The 20600-nt window shown below is 40.5% G+C and overlaps 1 protein-coding gene and 2 pseudogenes across 1 annotated transcript; all 3 read left to right on the top strand.

Annotated features, from left to right (window-relative positions):
- The first annotated feature begins 624 nt into the window (after positions 1-624).
- On the top strand, positions 625-2021 carry LOC100028732 (crooked neck-like protein 1; annotated as a pseudogene).
- Positions 2022-5506: 3485 nt separating this feature from the next.
- LOC100028749 (HIV Tat-specific factor 1-like) lies at positions 5507-6696 on the top strand. Its single transcript, XM_016425506.2, is given in 3 exon segments — positions 5507-5764; positions 5766-5987; positions 5989-6696. Coding segments are annotated over 3 exon segments (1188 nt in total).
- A 7132-nt stretch (positions 6697-13828) lies between these two features.
- LOC130454737 (pre-mRNA-splicing factor RBM22-like) lies at positions 13829-14877 on the top strand (annotated as a pseudogene).
- The last annotated feature ends 5723 nt before the right edge of the window (positions 14878-20600 follow it).

Genomic DNA, 20600 nt, shown 5'->3' on the forward strand with positions numbered 1-20600 from the left:
CTGAAGCAGTATGCTCTCTGCATTTCCCAAACCTTCAAAACAGATAATGGCCCAACACATACATTCAAATCTCTTGCTAATTTCAAATTAATTTAAAAAAGGCAAAAGGTCAATTGGAAAAATATTATTATTAATCATTGGTAGTTCCAGCCCTCTTTTGGGGGCAAGGATCTCTTTGTGTTTTCCCCCCAGGTACACTCATACACACTTGGATTCCAGAAGGATTCACCCATTCCTGCCATGACTCCCATCCCAACAACAAGCCTGGGAGAATGGGGTCATGTAATCTGCATGCCAAGAAAATGGGTATCAAAATAAAATTCAAGCCTGGGAATGGCAGAGCAGCTGTCAGATGCAAAGCAGTTCCATGTCTGAAATGATTAAGCTGTCTTCCCTTTGTTATTTATTTTGACTGATCTTTCACCACCAATCAGGAACCCTGCAGTCCTGAGTGAGGCTGGACTCTGATCTTGGCAATCAGGCAGTTCAGAGAAAGAGGAGAACCAGGGAGATGGTTTGTAGAAACTGATGATGCATTTCAACAAGTCAGAAAGTTAGGGATTCTCACACCAGACAATATTTTAGAGCAGTCACACAGGAAAAGAGGCCCAGAAGAACCTGAAAATGGCTGAAGAAGACCATAAAGCAATGGCCCATAAAGCAATTGAGGATGAGCATATGGATCAACATCTCTAAGTGGCCTTTGCAAAGTTTGAGGAAAAATAGAAAGAATTTGAATGTGTCCGAGTGATCTACAAACATGCCCTCAACAGGCTTTCACAGCAACAAGCTCAAGAACTCTTGAAACATTATACAACCTTTGAAAAAAATATTTGGGGACAGGCAAGCTATTGAAGCTATTATTATCATGAACAAAAGGAGATTCCAATATGAAGAGCAATTAAGGCCAATACATACAATTATGATACCTGGTTCGATTATTTGTGCCTGGTAGAAAGCAATGAGGAACCAAGCACTGTGAAAGGTGTATGAAAGAGCCATTGCCAGTGTGCCACCCATCCCAGAGAAGAGATACTGGAAGTGATATATATACTTCTGGATCAACTATGCACTTTATGAGGAGTTGGAGGCAAAGGATCCAGAGAGGACCAGACAGGTATATCAAGCCTGTTTAAAACTGATTCCACACAAAAAGTTTACATTTGCCAAAATGTGGCTACTCTATGCCCAATTTGAAATAAGACAGAAAAATCTCCCATTAGCCAGAACTTTGGGAACTTCTATTGGCAAGTGTCCCAAAACAAACTGTTTAAAATCTATATCGAATTGGAGCTGCAGCTTCAAGAATTTGATTGGTGCCGGAAACTTTATGAAAAGTTCCTGGAATTTGTGCCAGAAAATTGCACTTCATGAATCAAATTTGCCAAGGTAGAGACAATTCTTGGAGATATGGAGAGAGCTCAGGCAATATATGAGTTGGCTGTTAGCCAGCCATGCTTAGATATGCCAGAGGTAGGTGCTTTGGAAATCGTACATTGACTTTGAAATTCAACAAGAAGAATATGAAAAAACCAGAAGTCTTTACCACAGATTGCTGCAACGAACTCAGCATGTTAAGGCATGGATCAGTTTTGCCCAGTTTGAGCTTTGTGCAGGAACTGAAGAAAGCTTAACTCACTGCAGACAAATATATGAAGAAGTCAACCAAAGGATGAGAAACTGTGAAGAGAAGGAAGAAAGGCTCCTGTTATTAAAATCCTGGAGAAATGTTGAATATGAATTTGGGACAGAATCTCAAAAGGAGAGTAGACAAACTAATGCCAGAGCAAGTGAAGAAGAGGAGAAAAGTTCAGGCAGAAGATGGCTCTGATGCTGGCTGGGAAGAGCACCACCATTACATCTTTCCAGAGGATGCTGCTGACCAGCCCAACCTCAAATTGCTGGCAATGGCCAAATGTTGGAAGAAAGAGCAGCAAGAAAAGGATGCTACAGAGCAAGGACCAAGGCAGAGACAGGGAAGAAGAGTGAAACTTGACTGTCTCCATGTTGGTACATTTTGATGATTTTATTTATACATTTTTATTTATTTTTATTTATACAAAATTTCTACTCTGCAATCATTGTGACTTGGGAAACTTTTGTGTGATATATTAAAAAAAATCTGTGGGGAACTTTGTACCTCTGACATGCTATTCATCTAAATTATGCCTAAATATTAAGAGATTGTCAATGAAGGACATAAATTTAAAAAAATGTATTTGGGCTCAAAAGTTAGTCATTTACTCCCTATCCCCATCACAGCCAAGGAAATGGCTCCCCGTTTCTGTAAGTAAGAGCCAGAGGTGAACAAAGGATATTACTTCCAGAATACTGAGGGAGAGATCTCTAACTCCAATGGCACTCAGCCAGTTGGTGCTCTGGGGAAGGCTCCAGTGACCAATGACATGCTCTTCCAGTTGGCTCAGACCAGCCCTCACTACAAACAGAACATCCTCCCTTTTGTTCCTTCTGGAGAACAGGAGGATGCAAAAAAGGAGAGGTGTCCATACAGAAGGAGAAACCTCCAGACCCTGAAGATCCTCTTGCTGCTCAGAATATAAGAGATTGCCAGTTGTGTGATTCAGGATCCAGGTGGCAGAGAAGTTTCTAAAAAGGGCTTCGACAATGCTTTGTCTGAAGGTATAATTTCCCAAATATTGAAGGCACTAAGTCAAATTTACAAAAAAAATCAAGCCATTCCCCAATAGACAAATGGTCAAGGAACATGAATAGGCAGTTTTCACAGGATGAGATCAAAATTATCAATAAGCACATGAAAAGGTGTTCTAAATCTCTCATAATTAGAAATGCAAATTAAAACAACTCTCAAGTACCACTTCATACTGAGCAGATTATCCAATATGACAGTAAAGAAAAACAAAATGTTGGAAGGGTTGTGGTAAAATTGGGACACTAATGCATTGCTGGTGGAGTTGTGAATTAATCCAGCCATTCTGGAAGGCAATTTGAAATTATGTGCAAAGGGTTTTAAAAGAATGCACACCCTTTGATCCAGCAATACCACTACTACTACTAGGTTTGTACCCCACAGAGATAAGGAAAAAGACTTGTACACAAACATCCATAACCACACTCATGGTGGCAAAAAATTGAGAAAATGAGGGGTTGTCCATCGATTGGGGAATGGCTGAACAAATTATGGTATATGATGATGATGGAATACTATTGTGCTATAAGGAATGATGACATGGAGGATTTCTATATGAACTGGGAGAACATCAGTGAACTGATGCAGAGTGAAAAGAACAGAACCAGGAAAACATTGTACACAGAAAGGAAAATATTATGGAACAATCCAATGTAATGGACTGTGCTACTAGTACCAATACAACAAGCCAGGAGGACACTCCTAAAGGTCTGATGGGAAAGAATGCTAACCACATTGAGAGAAAGAACTATGAGAGTAGACATGCAAAAGGAGAACATATGACATCACTTGTCACGTGTATATGGTTATGTGATTTCAGGTTTAGGATTTTAAAAATTGCTTTATACCACAAATGAATAATATGGAAATAAGCATCAAGTAATAACATTTGTACAACCCAATGGAATTGCTTGTTGGATCTGGGAGTGGAGAGGGAAAGAAAGTGAATCATGTAAACATGGAAAAATATTTTAAAATTAAAATTAAATTAAAAAAATAAGAGTGGACTTGAAAAACTTGTTTGGGACTCAAACATAGTCTACAGGCATAAGGGACCAAGTTCCCCTGAGGGACTTTGAAATCCACCATGGATTGAGCCTGCAGCTTTATTACAATTAAAGGATGACCAAGAGTTCATTCCCCAAATCTGAACCTCTTCCACCCCCCTTTTTCTAAAATATCTACTAAGATTATGTCAAAATAAAATAAAATGTAATAGAGCTGCTTCTGGCTTCCAAGCCATCAAGCAATCAAGCCAAGCCATCAAGTCTACAGAGAAAAACTGGGAAAGAAACTGTGTTTTGGAGTTTCTGAAAAAGAAGAGCAGAAACTCACACCCAATGCCTTTCAGCTGACAGGACTTAAGTAAGGAGCTTCCTACCTAGTGTGCAAAGGGACTTTCCCAAAGTTCACAAGTGAATACTGGTAAGGAACTCCGGCTTACTTAGAAACAATTTCAGTGATCTCTTATTACCTCTGGGATGCAGTATGAAAAGAGACATTTGGGAGTTTCAGTTTAGAGTTGTCTAAGGCTGAAACATATAAATAAGCTGACCTTGATAATCCTATCCAGTGCCTATTCTCTTAATGAGAGCAGCCTGCAGGGTGCCTTACCACAGCCACCCCCCTCAACCTCCCCCCAAATACTCGTAACCTTTATACTTGTCAAGGAGAAAAGCTGAAAGTGAATTCTTTCTGCCATGGACCAACATTTTGCTTGCTTAGTTTGGTGGTCCTTCCAGGGAAAGCCTTGTCTTTGACTCCTGACACTCTCCATCTCTGGGTCTTAGCTTTATCTCTATCTTAATGACAGTGAAATCAAGGAACTCAGTGATAAGGATGCTGGCTTTGGAGGAAGAGGACTTGGATTCAAATCCTAGTTCTTATTTTGCCCTTCTGTGACCTTAGGCAGGTCACTGTGAAAGGAAATTCTTGGTTCTCTTTGACTATTCTGAGTAATCCTTTGTACTGTTTGCCTAATTGGAGTTAACACTTTAGAATAACAATGACTTAAGTACCCTTACTTAGTACCTCACTAGAGTGAAGATAGGATGAACTCTCTTTTGCCTACTTTTAAATTAATCAACAAAAGTGAATACACCCATACTTAGCCCTAAAGTAAGGGAAATCCACAAACTGTTACTGTAGGAGAGTTCACATCTTCAGAGATGAGAATTCAGCAAGATACTTGGAAGAACTCCACCCCTTTTTCTCACTCAAATACCCAGAAGCTTTTGAATTCTTTTAAGAGGTCACACACTCAGAAACGTGTGAATCCTAGGAGGAGTTGCTACCTTCAGAGGATGAAAGGTGTGAACATTTTGGAAACTGTGATTGGCCCCTGTGAAGAGGGGTGGGGATAAGAAAGCACCATAAAAGCCACAACAAATCATTCAGTTGGCAGGCTGGTGAAGTTGAGGCTTGTGAAGAGTGTCTCCTGGAGACAGTCTTCAAGGGAACCTCATTGGAGACTGCAGTGTGGATCCTGACTTCAACTTAGATTCTGACTCCTGGACTTCTTCGGTGGGTGAGAGAAAAGAATCAAAGGCTATCATACCACCGTGGAAGAACTGAAACTTTCAGAAACTCAGAAATAAGGCTAAGATTAGCATCAAAGAAGAGATGAAGTTTAAGGAATTTCCCTATCCTCAATGAGAAGAGAGCCTACTCTTTAAAATAAAAGTGAGGTAAGGGCTTGGGGTACCCTGTTGGAAGGTGGTTCTCAGGACCTCTCCACTCTCACTGCAATGCCCCAGCTCCTTCTAAAGCCCAGCCTGCTAGGTGGGAAGACTTCACTGGGACCAGTTGTCTGGATCCATGCCTGCCTAGCTGGGAGACATGAGCAGCAACCAGCAAGACAACAACAAAGGGTTTGAGGAACAGCTATGGCTCCAACAACTCTATGAGGAGATTAATGAACTACCCAAGGGCAATGATCCCTACACTTATGTGGACCAAGCTGATGGCACTGCTTATGAGTGGGACCTGGACAAGAAGGCTTGGTTCCCCAAGATCACTGAAGATTTCCTTGCTACATATCAAGCCAATTATGGATTCCCTCCTGATAATCCTCCTTTCTCATCTGCAAAAAGTGAAGGAAGCTGATAAGAATGTAAAAGCTGGTGAGGAGCCTCCTGACAAAAAAGCCACCCAAAACTGTGAGAAAAAGCGGAAAGGAGAAAAGAGAAAGCCTGAACCAGGATGGTTTCATGTTGAAGAGGACAGCAACACAAATGTATATGTTACTGGCTTACCTCCAGACATTACAAAGGATGAATTTGTACAACTTATGTCCAAATGTGGCATTATCATGAAAGACCCCCCAAACAGATGAATGTAAAATCAAGCTTTATAAAGATAAACAAGGAAATCTTAAAGGAGATGGGGTTTGCTGTTATTTGAAGAAAGAATCGGTTGATCTAGCATTAAAGCTTCTAGATGATGATGTAATCAGAGGTTACAAACTGCATGTGGAAAAGGCTAAGTTTCAGCTCAAGGGTGAATATGATGACAGGAAAAAGAAGAAGAAATGCAAAGACTACAGGAAAAAGCTGTCTCTACAACAAAAACAGCTAGATTGGAGGCCTGAGAAAAAAGCTGGTTCAATGAGAATGCGACATGAGAGGGTTGTCATTATTAGGAATATGTTCCATCCAAAGGATTTTGAGGAGGATCCATTAGTGCTAAATGAAATCAGAGAAGACCTCCAAACAGAGTGTGAGAAGTTTGGGCAAGTAAAGAAGGTCCTTCTCTTTGATAGACACCCAGATGGTGTGGCCTCTGTGTCCTATAAGGAACCAGAAGAAGCTGATCTCTGCATACAAGCCCTCAATGGAAGGTGGTTTGGTGGTCGCCAGTTGCATGTGGAAGTATGGGATGGTGTGACAGATTATCAGGTGGAGGAGACATCAAGAGAGAGAGAAGAACAACTGAAAGGCTGGGATAATTTTTTAGAGAATCCTATCACCCAGAAAGAAACCCATTCATTTGATCCTGATTCTGCTTCTGGAAGCATGACCCGGGTATAGGGAAAACAGTCCCCAGAAAATGGTACACCAAAAGAGCAAACCAAGGAGGGAGTGAATAATGGAGAAAGCTTCATTGAAGATGGGGCCCTGTCTACAGACCGCAGCCTTGGAGGCAGTGATAATGAAGACACAGAACATCTTTAATCCCTTGCATATGCTTTGTAGGTTGACATTTGGATTTCTTTTCTAAGCTTCAGGGCATATTACTAGTAGTTCTCTATGAATACGCCTATTGATCAAATGTCTTCATCTTACCAGTTTTGAAATTTTTAAGTTGGTTCTTAATAATAAGCTCAAAATGTTTATTAATTGACTATGTCAGGGTACAAGTGAACCAGACAAAATGTGTTTCTCTAGCATATCCTTTCTCATATATTAGTGTTTGACTTTGACACTTATGATCATCAAAATATTAAAAAATATTTTGGAATATTGAAACATGCACTTGAATTTAAGGCTTAAGTTTTGTTTTAAACACATGGTTATTTTTAAAATTTTTTCTGAAAAATTTATAAAAAGTGAAAGTCTGGGGAAAATAATTCTTAAAATGTTTCATTTATTTTTTATTAGTAGTAAAGCAATAAGACAGAGTATACATAGACAGAAGATGTGGAAATAAGGTGATTAGCATGACATGATATGCAAAAAAATATCTAAGGATGAAAAAGAAGATTGTACTGAGAGAAAAGGGAAGGTAGGGATGGAATGGAGTAAGTTCTCACCTAAAGAGGCATAAAAAAACTATTACAGTGGAGGGGAAAATGAAGGTGGTGATGGACAATGCTTAAACCTTACTCTAACTGGCTCAGAAAGGGAACCATCACACTCATTGGAGTACAGAATCCTATCTTACTCTATGGAGAAATAGAAGGGAATGAGATAAGGGTGTTGGGGAGAGAGTGATAAAAAGCAAAACACTGGTGAGGAGGAACAAAGTAAAAGAGGAGGATAAAAAGGGAAAAATAAGATGGAGGGGAATACAAAATTGGTAATCATAACTGTAAATGTGAATGAGATGATCTCACCCATAAAACAGAAGCAGATAGCAAGGTAGATTAAAAAACCAGAATCCTACCATGTCTTGTTTACAAAAAACATTTGTGAAGAGTGAATCAAATGTTCTTTGCCTATCAATGAGCAATTTTTAATTAATCAACCAGAAATTTAAACACCCCTTCTTAATAGTAACTAAGAGAATTCCCAAATCATTTTACTAAAGTGGGTGACAACCCCAGAGGCAAGTGTCCTGGCTCTGGGAAGTACTAGGAAAATGTAAAGACTACATTTGGTTCCTGTAAAGTGGAGGAAGGGTCAGGAAGTGATGTGGAAAAAGGACTAAAAAAAGTCCTGAACTTCCTGTCCAAGGGATCTTTGACTTGGAACTTCAGCTGATGACTTGCCTCTTGGAGGTGCTTTTAGACTTGGACCTCGGCTTCCACTTGGGGTCTTGGCTCTTAGACTGCTTCTAAAAGGACTGCTCCTCGATCTTCTCCTTTGGACTTTGTCTTGGGTGAGTGAGTAGTTGGCCTTCCCTTCCTGGCTTGTGGAGAAATTAGTTGCAGAGAGGCCCTCTTTCACCTAGAGGAGGCTGTGTTGGAACCTTTATATAAGACATCACCAGGTCCACTGACTGAGGGTTAATGAGACCTGCTGGGGCTGAGCCAGCCACCAGAGCAACATTTAGTGTGACAGGCTAGACATTTACTCTACTCTCTTTTTACATTTCTACACTTTCACTCTTTCTACTTCTTTGTAAGTTTAAGATACTAAAAGTCACTTGACTTGAGCTATATTTTTTTTAAATCGGCAACCACAATATTTCTTTAGAATTCTCATATTTTAGTCCAACCCCTAAATTTTAATCCATCCACGTTTGAGGCAGGATGACACATACAGAGTAAAGGGAAGGGCTGGAGCAGAATTTACTATGCATCATCTGATGTAAAAAAAAGCAGGAGTAGCAATCTTGATCTCAAAACAAAACTGAAACAAAAATAGATCTGATTAAAAGAGATAAGGAAGGAAATTATGTCTTGCTAAAAGGTACTATAAACAGTGAAGTAATACTAAACATATATGCACCCAGTGGTTGAGCCCCTAAATTTTAAAGGAAAAATTAAATGAACTTAAGGAGGAAATAGACAATAAAACTATACTATTGGGGGACCTCTATAGCCCCCTTCAGATTGAGATAAACCAAAAAATAAACAAGAAAGACATAAAGGAAGTCAATGAAATCTTGGAAAAGTTAGAACTGAAGAAAATGGAATGGGAATAGAAAGAAAAATACCTTCTTTTCAGCAGTACACAACTCCTATGCAAAAACTGACCATATATTGGGACATAAAAACTTCAAAACCACAGAAAATAGTAACTGGATCCTTTTCAGATCAACACAGTAAAAATTATAATCAAGAGAAAGAAAAATATCTGAATTTTTGTATCCTACCAAAGTAGATTTTAAAGGAGCAAAATCCTTTAATATTAGATATTTCTTTTTAACATTATATCTATTCCCAAATAAACCCAACTATACCTTTCTGGTTGCCATCTTCATGTACTGAGACAGTTTTGCATGAAAAGAACATCCCAGATGCCCCAGCTGGCTTTAATAGCTTCTAAAATGATAGTAATCATCTTGAAGGAACTGTGCTCAGCAAACTTCCTGGGATAGCACGAAATTAGTACTATGTGCCCTGCCCAACCCTGCTAGCTCTCTATCATAAAGAATTTTAGGCTCATGACCTCCTCCATCCTCTGACCTACCATTTCCTCCAATTCAGACAGCCATACCTTTGATTAAGACCTGTAATAAAGGGGGGAATTTGGGGAGAGAGAAGAATGGACTCTTCCTCCCTCAAGGCAGGGTCAGAGAAGGGGGTGTGGTTATTACCAAGTCAAAGGGAGAGAAGGAGGATGGATTTGTTTCTCTCTCCCCTCAATCCTCTCTGACTAATCCTCTCATTATGGCTGCCTCTTCAACTCTTGATTGCCAGGCTGAGATTTCTTTCCAGAAAGAGGCTTGAGGTGATGCACCTCTTTCTTTAGGGGAGAGAAAGGTCACTTTTCTCTTGGCCCCCAGCCCCCCAACTTGGGCTGCCTTTCTAATGAAGCTGGAGTCAGTTTACCTTTCATTCAGCCTTGTCCCTCCTGAATAAATCTGTTAAGTATCCAGAACTGAGGGAAAGAGGAAGAAAGGGATCCCTATCTAGGCACCACCCCCCTCCCAAAAGTTAGGTGGCTCAGGTCTAACAGCCTGAGCCTCTGAGGGATTCAGGGGAAAGACCCTGGCTTCTTGGCTGGCACAGCCAGTATCCCAAGTTCAGGGTAAGGGAGATTGTGAGAGGTTTTCTTGTGGATTGCTTCTCTTCAAAGTCTTTATCCACTAGCTGGTCTCTAGGAGGATTGGGAAAAGGGAGAAGAAAGATTATTGGATTGAGGATTCAGTCAAGGACAGAAATCTTCTCCTTGAGATGTCTTGAAGGAGCCCCAAGCAGGGAGCTGCTTGGTCAGTACAGCACATATCACTATAGAACATCTGACCAACAGACCTGTCAGGGAATCTAAATGTGCCGACGCCCAAAACGTAGAGTCCAGGAGAAACTTGTGGGCCACGTATGGTGGCTAGTGATATGCTGTCAGGCATTGGGTATAAAAGACTCTGCACTCACAACTGCAGGTGGAACTCTTGTGCTGAGCTTCCCCTGGTGTATACCAGAATAAAGGACCCTCCTGCTTGATTGCATTGTCTGGGGGTCTTCCATGGTGGTGGGCGACGCACTGGACCCTAACAGTCTCAGCAAAGAGAGCAGCTTTCCAAATGCTCCCAGCCTTTTCAGCCTCTCCAGAGTTCTAAATTCCTGTCTTCTGCACCCCCCACCCCCCAGCTGCTTGTAGGTTTCCTGCAGCTGTGTCAGTCTTCATGCCCAGGGTTCCAGCTTTCCTTTCTCACAAACCACACAAACAAGAATAATCTTCAGGTTCTAGACACCAGAGCTAAAATTCAATGATTAAATCCCAAGGAGGAACTGAGCTCAGAACATTTCATTTCTCACACCTCTCTGCACTACTCTGGGATATCTGACTTCCTGTGTTCCAGGAAGCTCCCTATTGGAAAAATAGCATTATCCTGCAAGATCCTGTCAGCCTTGGGATTCCACTGCAGAACTACCTTTAGCCTGATAAAAGGGTACAAGAACCATCAACACCAAAACCTCATTCTAAGAAGAGAGCTCAGATCATCTCACTTCTCAGCCAACCATGTCACTCTGAGACATCTCTGACTTAAGGGTAAGAGACATCTTTTTTTTCCCTATTTCTCTCCCCAGCTCAGCACAAGGCTTGACACATAGAAAAGGCTTAATGGTTATTGATTATTCATCAATTAGCAACAAAAGAAACAGATTTATTCCATCTCCTCTGTCCCAGCTTCTTCCTATAGTCTTAGGGTCCAAATAAGCCACCTTGAAAGAGCCCCCTAAGGATACATTTGGGTCCAGTCATAGGAAAAAGAAATTGATTGCATCTCTGGGCTCATTAATACTCCTTCAACCTAATCTGGTCAATCTCCCCAGCTGCCAGCAGAAGCTGAAGGTGTGGAGGCTGAAGGTTGTTACCCTTGTCCTCCTCTCTTTTTCTTTCTCCCTGCTGCCTCCCTGCCAGCTGCTGGTTCAGAGCCCCTAGCTTCCCATCTGGCAGCAAGGTCATGTGCTCCAGATCTGCAGAGTTGGATGTGTCCTGAGGACAAAACCTTGAGAAGTGGAGGCCCAAGCTGGAGAGTGATAGTGGAAGGCTGCAAAACAGGGCTAGCCTCTTCTTTATGTCCCTCCTTGAGCTGCCTCCCTGACAGCTGTGGTCAGAGCCCAGAGCCTCTTGCAGCCTTGGCAGCAAGGCCTTCCCTGAGGGCTGGAGCCCTCATGCTGAAATCCTAGCAAACCCTGGAATCTCAGCACAGGAGGGAGGGGAGGGGTCCAATGGAATCCAGCACGAGGGTCCCCCAACTCTGTCCATTGTTAGATTCGGTTTTCTATCCCTTCGAAGCACTTCCTTTTAGATAGGTATGAAAGGGTTTTTGCAGAGGACTCAACTTTCACTGCTTTGAAGTGGCCATCCCCTCTGGAAAATGAAATTGAAATTGAAAGGGATGGCTAAGAATCTGGGTAATCAAAGTCTTTTCCTGGGATCTGCTCAGCACAGGTCCTAACATGCCTTCTGAGGGTTTCCCAAATTGCACAAATATCAAAGGCCTAGAAGGAATCTGTTTCTATGAAGAAAATATACCCTTCTGGCTACCCAAGATCTGGCTACACCCCCACTGAACTCTAGAAGAAAAGGAAGAACACTGTATCCCCCCAACAGAGGAGCCTGTTTGAATATCTTCTGTTCACTCCACCATACTGTTGTGCTGGACCATTAATGGAAGAGACTTTAAAAGTAGGAAGGCACTTTGGGCAGTTTTACTGTTAGTAAAATGAAGGCATAATAAAGCACACAGAGTACTGTAAGATTTAAATCAATGTCCAATACTCCAAGTATTGTATTTTATAAATTTATTAAAAATCACTTGAAATAAAGGAATCAAAGGTAATTATCTAACAAAATAGACCATGTGAGCCTGCCTCTTACCTCCCACTCCCTCCCACTATATAAAAGAGGGCATAAGATCTTGAAGGATAAAGTTCAGTGGTGCCTCCCCAACATAGAATATTTGGGTTTCATCCTGACTGCTGGTGCCCATTCTATTTCTCCCAAGTGAATTGAAAATATTCAAAAATGGAGTGCTCCTACCACTAAGAAACAGTTAAGAGCAATTTTAGGAGCCACAGGGTTTTGTAGACAATGGATTCCTTGCTATGGGGAAATTACTAAGTCCCATATAGCACTAACAAGGGATTCAGTCCCTGAACCCCTCAAACTAGAGCCAGAACACCTGCCAGTTCTGTCAGATATAAAACAGGCTATCCTGTCTGCCCCTGCTCTAGGCATCCCAGATTACAAGCCATTTACTTTGAGTTAAAACACCTGAAGCTACCCATCTCAGCTCATGAACATTCAAACTTTGGGACCTTCTCAGAGGCCCAGTTGTTTATTATTCAACCCAATTGGACCCAGTAGCACCACCATGTCTTAGAGGCATAGCTGCCTCAGCTTTACTAGTGACAAAAACTGTTGATCTAGTATTGGGAGGCCCATTAACAATCATGTGCCCACATGACATAGAAGCATTGTTGCTAAGGCATAAAACACAGGCATCCTCAGATCAGGAAATTACAAGGTATGAAAAAACCTTCTTAAATAGTGAAAACATTACCTTGAAACACTGTACAACTCTTAACCCTGCCACCTTGCTTCCAGATTTACCAACTTCAGGGGAACTGTTATACAGTTGTGAAACACTAGTGTCCATGGCAGAAAAGCCTCGAGATAATCTAAATATGCTTTTGGCATTTGTCACTCAGTTGGGATGCTATGGCTCCAGAGAGGATTTTTAACCTCAGCTAGAAAATCTATAGCTAATTCTGAAATTATTAATGAAGTTCTTTCTGCTCTCCAGCTGCCTGAAGCCCTAGCTGTTGTAAAAATGGAGATTTGAACCCCAGATTTCAATCCGCAGAAGTCTTTGGTATTTCCCAGAATTCCCTATCATCTCACCTGAGTCTCCACCTGGTCAAGATCACAATTAGTATTTAAATGGGCAGCAATGCCTACCTCGCCCTCTTCTATGCTCTTCTCCTCCCACAAGCGCTTCAAGGCTCCGCTCTTCCATTGAAATTATGTAGTAAGTAAGCTTTGAATGGGCTAATCAGCCCTAGGCACGTCGTTTTCCTTATTTTGTATTTTTCCTTATTCCTTGATTTCTAATAATCCTTAATAAACCTCATAAAATATAATATTTTTATTACTAGAGACTAAATTTAATTTTTACAGTCTGGCAACCACGAAGGGATATTTGGCATTAAAATATCAGGGTCTGGAAAATCAAAGGTTTCACTCTTTGATTCCAAGGCCCTCACCCCCCCCCCCTTTCACACCTTCATAAAGATGCTTGGGGACTGGACCTGAATGAGGCTGTTCTTAAATCTCTTCCTTTTGGACTGACACATGCACCATGGCTGCCTCCACCACTTCCAAGATGGTGATGTCTCTGGGCTCCAACACCTACAACAGGCAGAATTGAGAGGACGTGGACTTCCCTATTCTGTGTCATATGTGTCTTGGAGAAAATCCCTACATTCAGATGACCAAAGAAAAATATGGAAAAGAATGCAAAATTTGTTCCAGGCTGTTCACAGTATTCTGCTGGTGCCCCGGTGTTCGCATGCATTTTAAGAAGACTGAAGTGTGCCAAACCTGTAGCAAGCTAAAAAACATGTGTCAGACCTGCCTTTTGGACCTAGAATATGGCTTACCTATTCACGTCCATGATGCAGGACTGTCCTTTAAAGATGACATGCTATAAAAATTAAATTTTGTCTCTAGTAATAAAAGTATTATATTTTATGAGGTTTATTAAAAATCAAGGAATAAAGAAATTAGAAAATAAGAAAACCACATGCCTAGGGCTGATTAGCCCATTCACAGCCTACTTACTACATGCTGCAATGTTTCAAGTCGAGGAAGAGAGCCTCTTGGGAGGCAGAGAGCCCATTAAATACTCAATGGTGATCTCGCCCAGGTGGAGACTCAGGTGAGATTATAGGGAATTCGGGGAAGTACCAAGGACTTCTGGGGATTGAAGTCTAGGGTTCAAATCTCCATTTTACAATGCCTAAGTCTGACATGAACAAAGAATACTACACACGGAATGTTGAGCGAGAGATTTCTAACTCTGGTGGAACCTGGCCAGTTGGTATTCTTGGGAAGGCTACAGCTACCAGTGACATGCTGCTCAAATTGGCTCGGACCACCCCTTACTACAAATGGAATTGTCCTCACATTTGTTCCTTCTGGGTGAAAGGAGAATGTAAAAGAAGAGAGGAGTGTCCATATAGACATGAGAAGCCTACAGATCCTGATGATCCTCTTGCTGATCAGAATATCAAAGATCAATATTATGGCATTAATGACCCTGTGGCAGACAAGCTTCTGAAACGGGCTTCAACATTGCATACCCACCACATTAATGAGATTGCAGATGCATTGCAGCACTGTTTGGTGATGGTTCCATTGTTTTCATCTTAAGGCAGGGTTCAACAGTGTCTTACACTCCATCTGTATTCCCAGGGTATGGAGTTTGAGTACATAGCCAGTGCTACTCAATTGATTTCTTTTTTTAAACCCTTACTTTCTCTCTTAGTATAGGTTCTAAAACAGAAGAGCAGTAAGGGCTAGGCAATTGGAGTGAAGTGACTTGTTCAGGTGCTGGGAGCCTTCAGGCCACGATAACTTGACAAAGTCACTCATGGATGCCAAGAGGTCACAGAGTGACTCTGGCAGGATGGACTTGCCCACTCAGCCCCCCTGCATGACTTCTTCTGTCAACATCTCTTACTAATGAAATTGACATGATTGTTGTTCTCTCCTGGGTCTCAGAAAGAGTAATATAAGAGCAAAATGCTTGCACACTATTTCCCCAAAATATCACCAAAAGATTAGACTCACAAAACCAAACCCAAAAGACTTATAGGTTAACTTTTGCTTAGGTATATAATTCCCAGCAAAAGCTGTACCCACAAGCCAAGCCCAGAATATCCCCTACTTCCCCTGTACAGAAACTCATTCTCCTAAAGTCAGTACATAACTCATTCATAAGGAATGACTTGTACATGTACACCAAGCTCCACCGTGCCTCAGTGTCTTGATTCTACCTACCAAAAATCTCCTTGAGAAACTCCCTAGTAAACGCTCAAAAATTATCAGCCTAATATTAAATCTGAATTGTGTTCTCAGTACCTCTCCGATCTCTCAACCCCACTGCTTTAATTGTTGAATTGTTTCTAGAATTTCTGATTGATTATCTATTTTTATTAAAGGTAGTAAGTGTTTTTCCTTGATTGTCTGTAAGCTCAAAGCTCCTCACAGGTTAATGAGACAATTAAGCCACCTGTGACGAAATTGTTTACCTTGTGTAGAACCTTTGTGTTTCCTGTCAAAATCAATAGTTACCATACAACTGAAGAGAATGATCTCAGAATGTTAATCAAACAATTTGTTTAAAATTAGTGTATCACTTATCCAATTATCTTTTCTCAAACATGTATGCTGAATAAAGTATAGGTGCTCCAAAAAAGGGTATAAAATTATAGGATAAACCTGGGCATGGCGAAGTAGCCACTTCATGAAAAGCATGCCCCAGGCAGAAACATACACCCCACACACACACACACACAAAAGATTCTTGGGCAGTTTTTTGAGATCCCCCATGTTTCCTTGATTTCTAATAATCCTTCATAAACCTCATAAAATAATATTTTTATTACTAGAGTCTAAATTTAATTTTTACACTGTGGTTCATTTCTCTGTTCATACAGATAACACTGACCCCATCTCTAGGGGAAATGACCGGGCAGATACCACTGCAAAGCTAGCGGCCATAGAAGGGACTAAATTATTTTTAACATTAACAGCCACTAATGACTTAAATTTATCACTTTCCTATAATGAAAAGGAAGTGGAAAAATGGAAGCAAAAATTCAAAGCAAAACAGATTAATGGAGTATGGGTGTCATCTGAAGGAAAACCCCTGCTCCCTAGAAGTTTCTATAACCAAATTTGCCAATCTATTCACAAAAATAGTCACATTGGTACCCAGAGCATCGTGGATTCTATTACAAGAGTATGGATAGGCCCCTGGTATAACTACCATAGCATCTAAAGTATGTACAGTCTGCTCTACCTGCCAAGCATATAACCAATACGCCTTCGTAGCAAACTTTTGGTGGATGTCCTCTGGCTTACACACCTTTTGAGCACCTGCAGATAGATTTCATAACAATGCCAAAGGCTGGACATTAAAAATTTTGTCTAGCAGATCAACTGACCAGATGGCCAGAAGCATTTCCTACAGCCCTAGCCATAGTGGCTTTTGTGGCTAAAGTGCTTTTAAAAGAGATTATTCCTCGCTTTGGCCTGCCAGCACGTATTGATTCAGATAGAGGAAATCATTTTACTGATTCTATTCTAACTCAGATATATTCTTGTTTGGGGATAACTCCCAAATTCCATGTACCATATCATCTCCAAAGCTCAGGTCAAGTTGAAAAAATGAAAAGATAATTTAAAACTATGATTGGCAAATGATGTGCTGTAGAAAGGAAACAAGACTGACAGTTGGTGGGGGAAGGGTCTACTGGGAGTGGCAGTTGGGTCTTGTGACTAGCACTTCCTTCCTGCCAGGTCTGCCTTCCTTCCTGATGTTAAAGGAGAGAGGAGCTTGTTCAGCCCAGTCTGGTGTGGTGTGCCTCTTCTTGGTTCAGCCCAAAGATTCAGGCCTAATCACTTCTGAAGGTCAGAACTGTTCTTGTTTGCTTTCTGTCTACTGCTAAGATTCTGAATTAGACAAAGTGAGGACTGATATAGAGTAGATGGGAGTGGGAGAAACCCTCCACCAGCCTCTGGGGCCTGGCCTCAGCTCTGAAGCTGCGAAAAATTCCAATCCCAACTGGTTATTAAACTTTATACTATTTGAATTCACAGTCAGATAAATTGACTATATTTCCTGTGCATAGAGGGAGCTGAACATCAGTTCAGTCATTCAACGACAAACAGACCTCACTGGACCCCTGCTACTTCCTCTCGGCAGGGGGCATCTCTCTCCTTTTCCTCACCGAGCAATATTCCCTCTTTCCCCTCAACTCCTCAGTACCCCCAAACAAACCTCACATTAATCCCCCCATTTCATTTCCCAATAAATATTACGGTACTGAGATGCATTTTAAATGGCCTGAAATTCTCCCTCTGGCCCTATTTTATCTTAGAAGCATTCCCAAGGGAGACCTACACATCTCACCATTTGAGATGCTTTTTGGACTTCCTATACAGGCCAAGCCTTTCTCTCCTGCATATACATCACTATTAGGGGGAGATATTTCTATTGCTTTTTACATATAGGAATTACAGCACAAACTGTGAATTCCATGAATCTGGAGCTGTAGTACAAGCAGGACCACTAGACTTTTCACTTCATGACCTGAACCCAGGAGACAAGGTATATTTTATGGAAGAGAAATTGGAAAAGTCTGCAACAAGGATGGAATAGCTAGGACTGCTGAGCTGTCATTCAAAAGGAGAACATTCTGATTTAGAATGTGACCAGGAGAACCATTTGGAAGAGTGGTTTCAGACCAACTGAAATCTGAAGACTTGCTTTGAAGATAGAAAAGTCAGGACTCTCTCTTGGCTTTTTGAGACTAAAGCCTGAAGGTGTTCTCTTAGCTTGGGGACAGAAGAAAAAAGGACAAAGTCCAGCTCTCTTTGATTTCTCTGCTGTGATATAGTGACTTGTAAACATTAAAATTTCCCAGACCCTACTTTATAAGATTGGATTAAGTCCATTCCCCATTTGGGCAGTGAACTCTACTTAAAGCAGGAATGTGAGAATTCTACTTTACCTACTTGGGTCTGCCCTAGGGGAAGATAAAGTTGTAAACTCTTTTCTGAACAATGAAAAGTACTTAAACCCATACTTTTCTTAAGCTAAGTACCTATAAAGGTCAAGCAACTTGTGAATTTACAAGGAACAAAGAACTGGAAAACTTACTCTGAGCTTTCATGGTGTGAATTACTCAAAAATCCACACCTTCTTAGGTGTGGACTAAGAATGGGCGGTCCTTTAGAAACATCTACAGTGATTGGTAGATGTAAGGACTTAGGGGAGGTGACAGAGAAGATTTTGCCCTTAAAAATAAGAGCTCAGGGAAGAGCTGGGAAGTCATTCTGAAACATTCAGATTGGAGAGACTCATTCTGAGGAGACTGATTCTGAAACATTCAGATGGAGGAGGGAGCTGGTGAAAGCAGCTGAGATGCTGCTGGCCTGGTGCCATTAGAAATCCTTACTTAGACAGATCTTGTGGTGAGTGTTAAAAAACTGACTGATTCCTCTCTTAAGGCTCAGGTCTAGGCCATATTGGCTTGAGGCCCTTCATACTTATTCCTTTCTTACTCTCTCTCTCTTTCTTTGATTACTGTCAATTAGTGATATTTGTGATTATTGTCAATTAAATAGTGTCAAATAAATAGTGATTATTGTCAATTAAAATCTCTATAAAACCCAATTGACTTGGGTATTTGAATAATTGCAAATATTTCCCTGGTGACCACCTTATATTTGATTTAAAAACCAAGACACTGTAGTGAAACATATTTCTGCGGTCAAAATTACTCACCCTCTCTTATATCTATCACAATTTATATCTTCCACTATTTTAACTCACTACAGTTTAAGACCTCAACCATTTTAAATCTCACAGACTCTGATCTTTAGTTATCATTTACCATTCAAATAATCCTTTATTACAATATAAAGAACTTGCAGCGTATTGGAACAACTCAGCAATATTTAGAATGGCCCTTCCCAGGAAGGCTAACTACTCCAACATCTATAAAAATTGGAGAGAAGGATTCTTGGATTCATTGTTCACATGTAAAGAGAGTATCTTCTATTGAGACTGACTGATTGTATCCTATCACATGCATTAGAGATAATAATCCATAGACAGGTGGATACTGTTTTTTAGGAACACATCGAATTCCTGATTTTTTCCTTTTTATTATTGCTTTTCTTTTACTTTGATTGGAATATTTGATTTTTTCCCTTTTCTCATTTCTTGTACTTAAGGTACATACAATCAATATTATTTTTTATCCTGCAGTAATATAAGTTTAAAATATCTATACTTGCTATAATATTAATGCATACCCAATAGCTTTAAACTGTGGGAACCTACCATTTATTGATAAATGTTATGGGACTGTGATTAATGTTTGTGTCTGATTCTAGGAAATGGGATAAAAAAAAAAGGAGCACAGACTTAACCTGAATAGGGCCAAAAAGAGAACACAGGTCAAAAGAAAGTAACCAATCCAGGTAGGATTGATGAACTTCTAAGCCAATACAAAAGGACTTGAACCTAGTGTGAGACTCAAGGTTGCGACACTTGACATATGTTAATACATAGGCCTTCCTTGTATCCACACTCTTTGTGAAATACTAACAGACAAGTACCAAAGTTTGGCTATCATCCTGGCTCCTCTTATCCCTGAGAATGACAAAAAAAATCGGATCAGGGAATGACACTTCCCTCTCACACACACACACAAATCTAGTCCTTGTTTCTCTCTTATAGTATGGCAACTTCCTGTAGTCTTGGCTGCAAATGGGTAAGTGAGACATTACTGCATTTTGTCCTACAGACTTGTGGAATAAAAATTACTTTATTTGGATCCTAATACAATGGCCTATTATGAATTTATTCTTGTTTACTCAAAATTTTTATATACATAGATATTGATATTTTGATTCTGATTTTGAATTTTTTCCTTTCTCCCCAAAGTTTAACTTTCTTCCATTTTTCTTTAGGTTTATGGAGTTTTCTTTCCTCTTTTGATAATTGACTCATATACCCCCATAACTCAACCATGCACCTTGAGTTGAACTGGGGGTTTCTCAACACCCATTTCAGGGGTGATTGTATTTTCATAAAATCCAAGATTAAAAATTATTTTGTTTGAGAAAGACCTTCAAGGAAAGAAGCTTGCCAACTCCTAAAATCCAGAGAATGAACTGTTTGCAGAAAGATGCCTGAAAAACCTACACTACATCAAGAAGATCCAGAATGAACTTTGGGTGTAGTTGATTGAACATTTATTTTGAATGTATACTCTTATGCTAAAAGGAGACTGCCCCCTGATTGGTTTTTGTCAATGTGCCCAGCAAAACGTTGGCTTTGCTGTCTCTTTCTTCTA

Source organism: Monodelphis domestica, chromosome 5 (genome assembly GCF_027887165.1).
Source record: "Monodelphis domestica isolate mMonDom1 chromosome 5, mMonDom1.pri, whole genome shotgun sequence".
In the NCBI taxonomy this organism is placed as follows: domain Eukaryota; kingdom Metazoa; phylum Chordata; class Mammalia; order Didelphimorphia; family Didelphidae; genus Monodelphis; species Monodelphis domestica.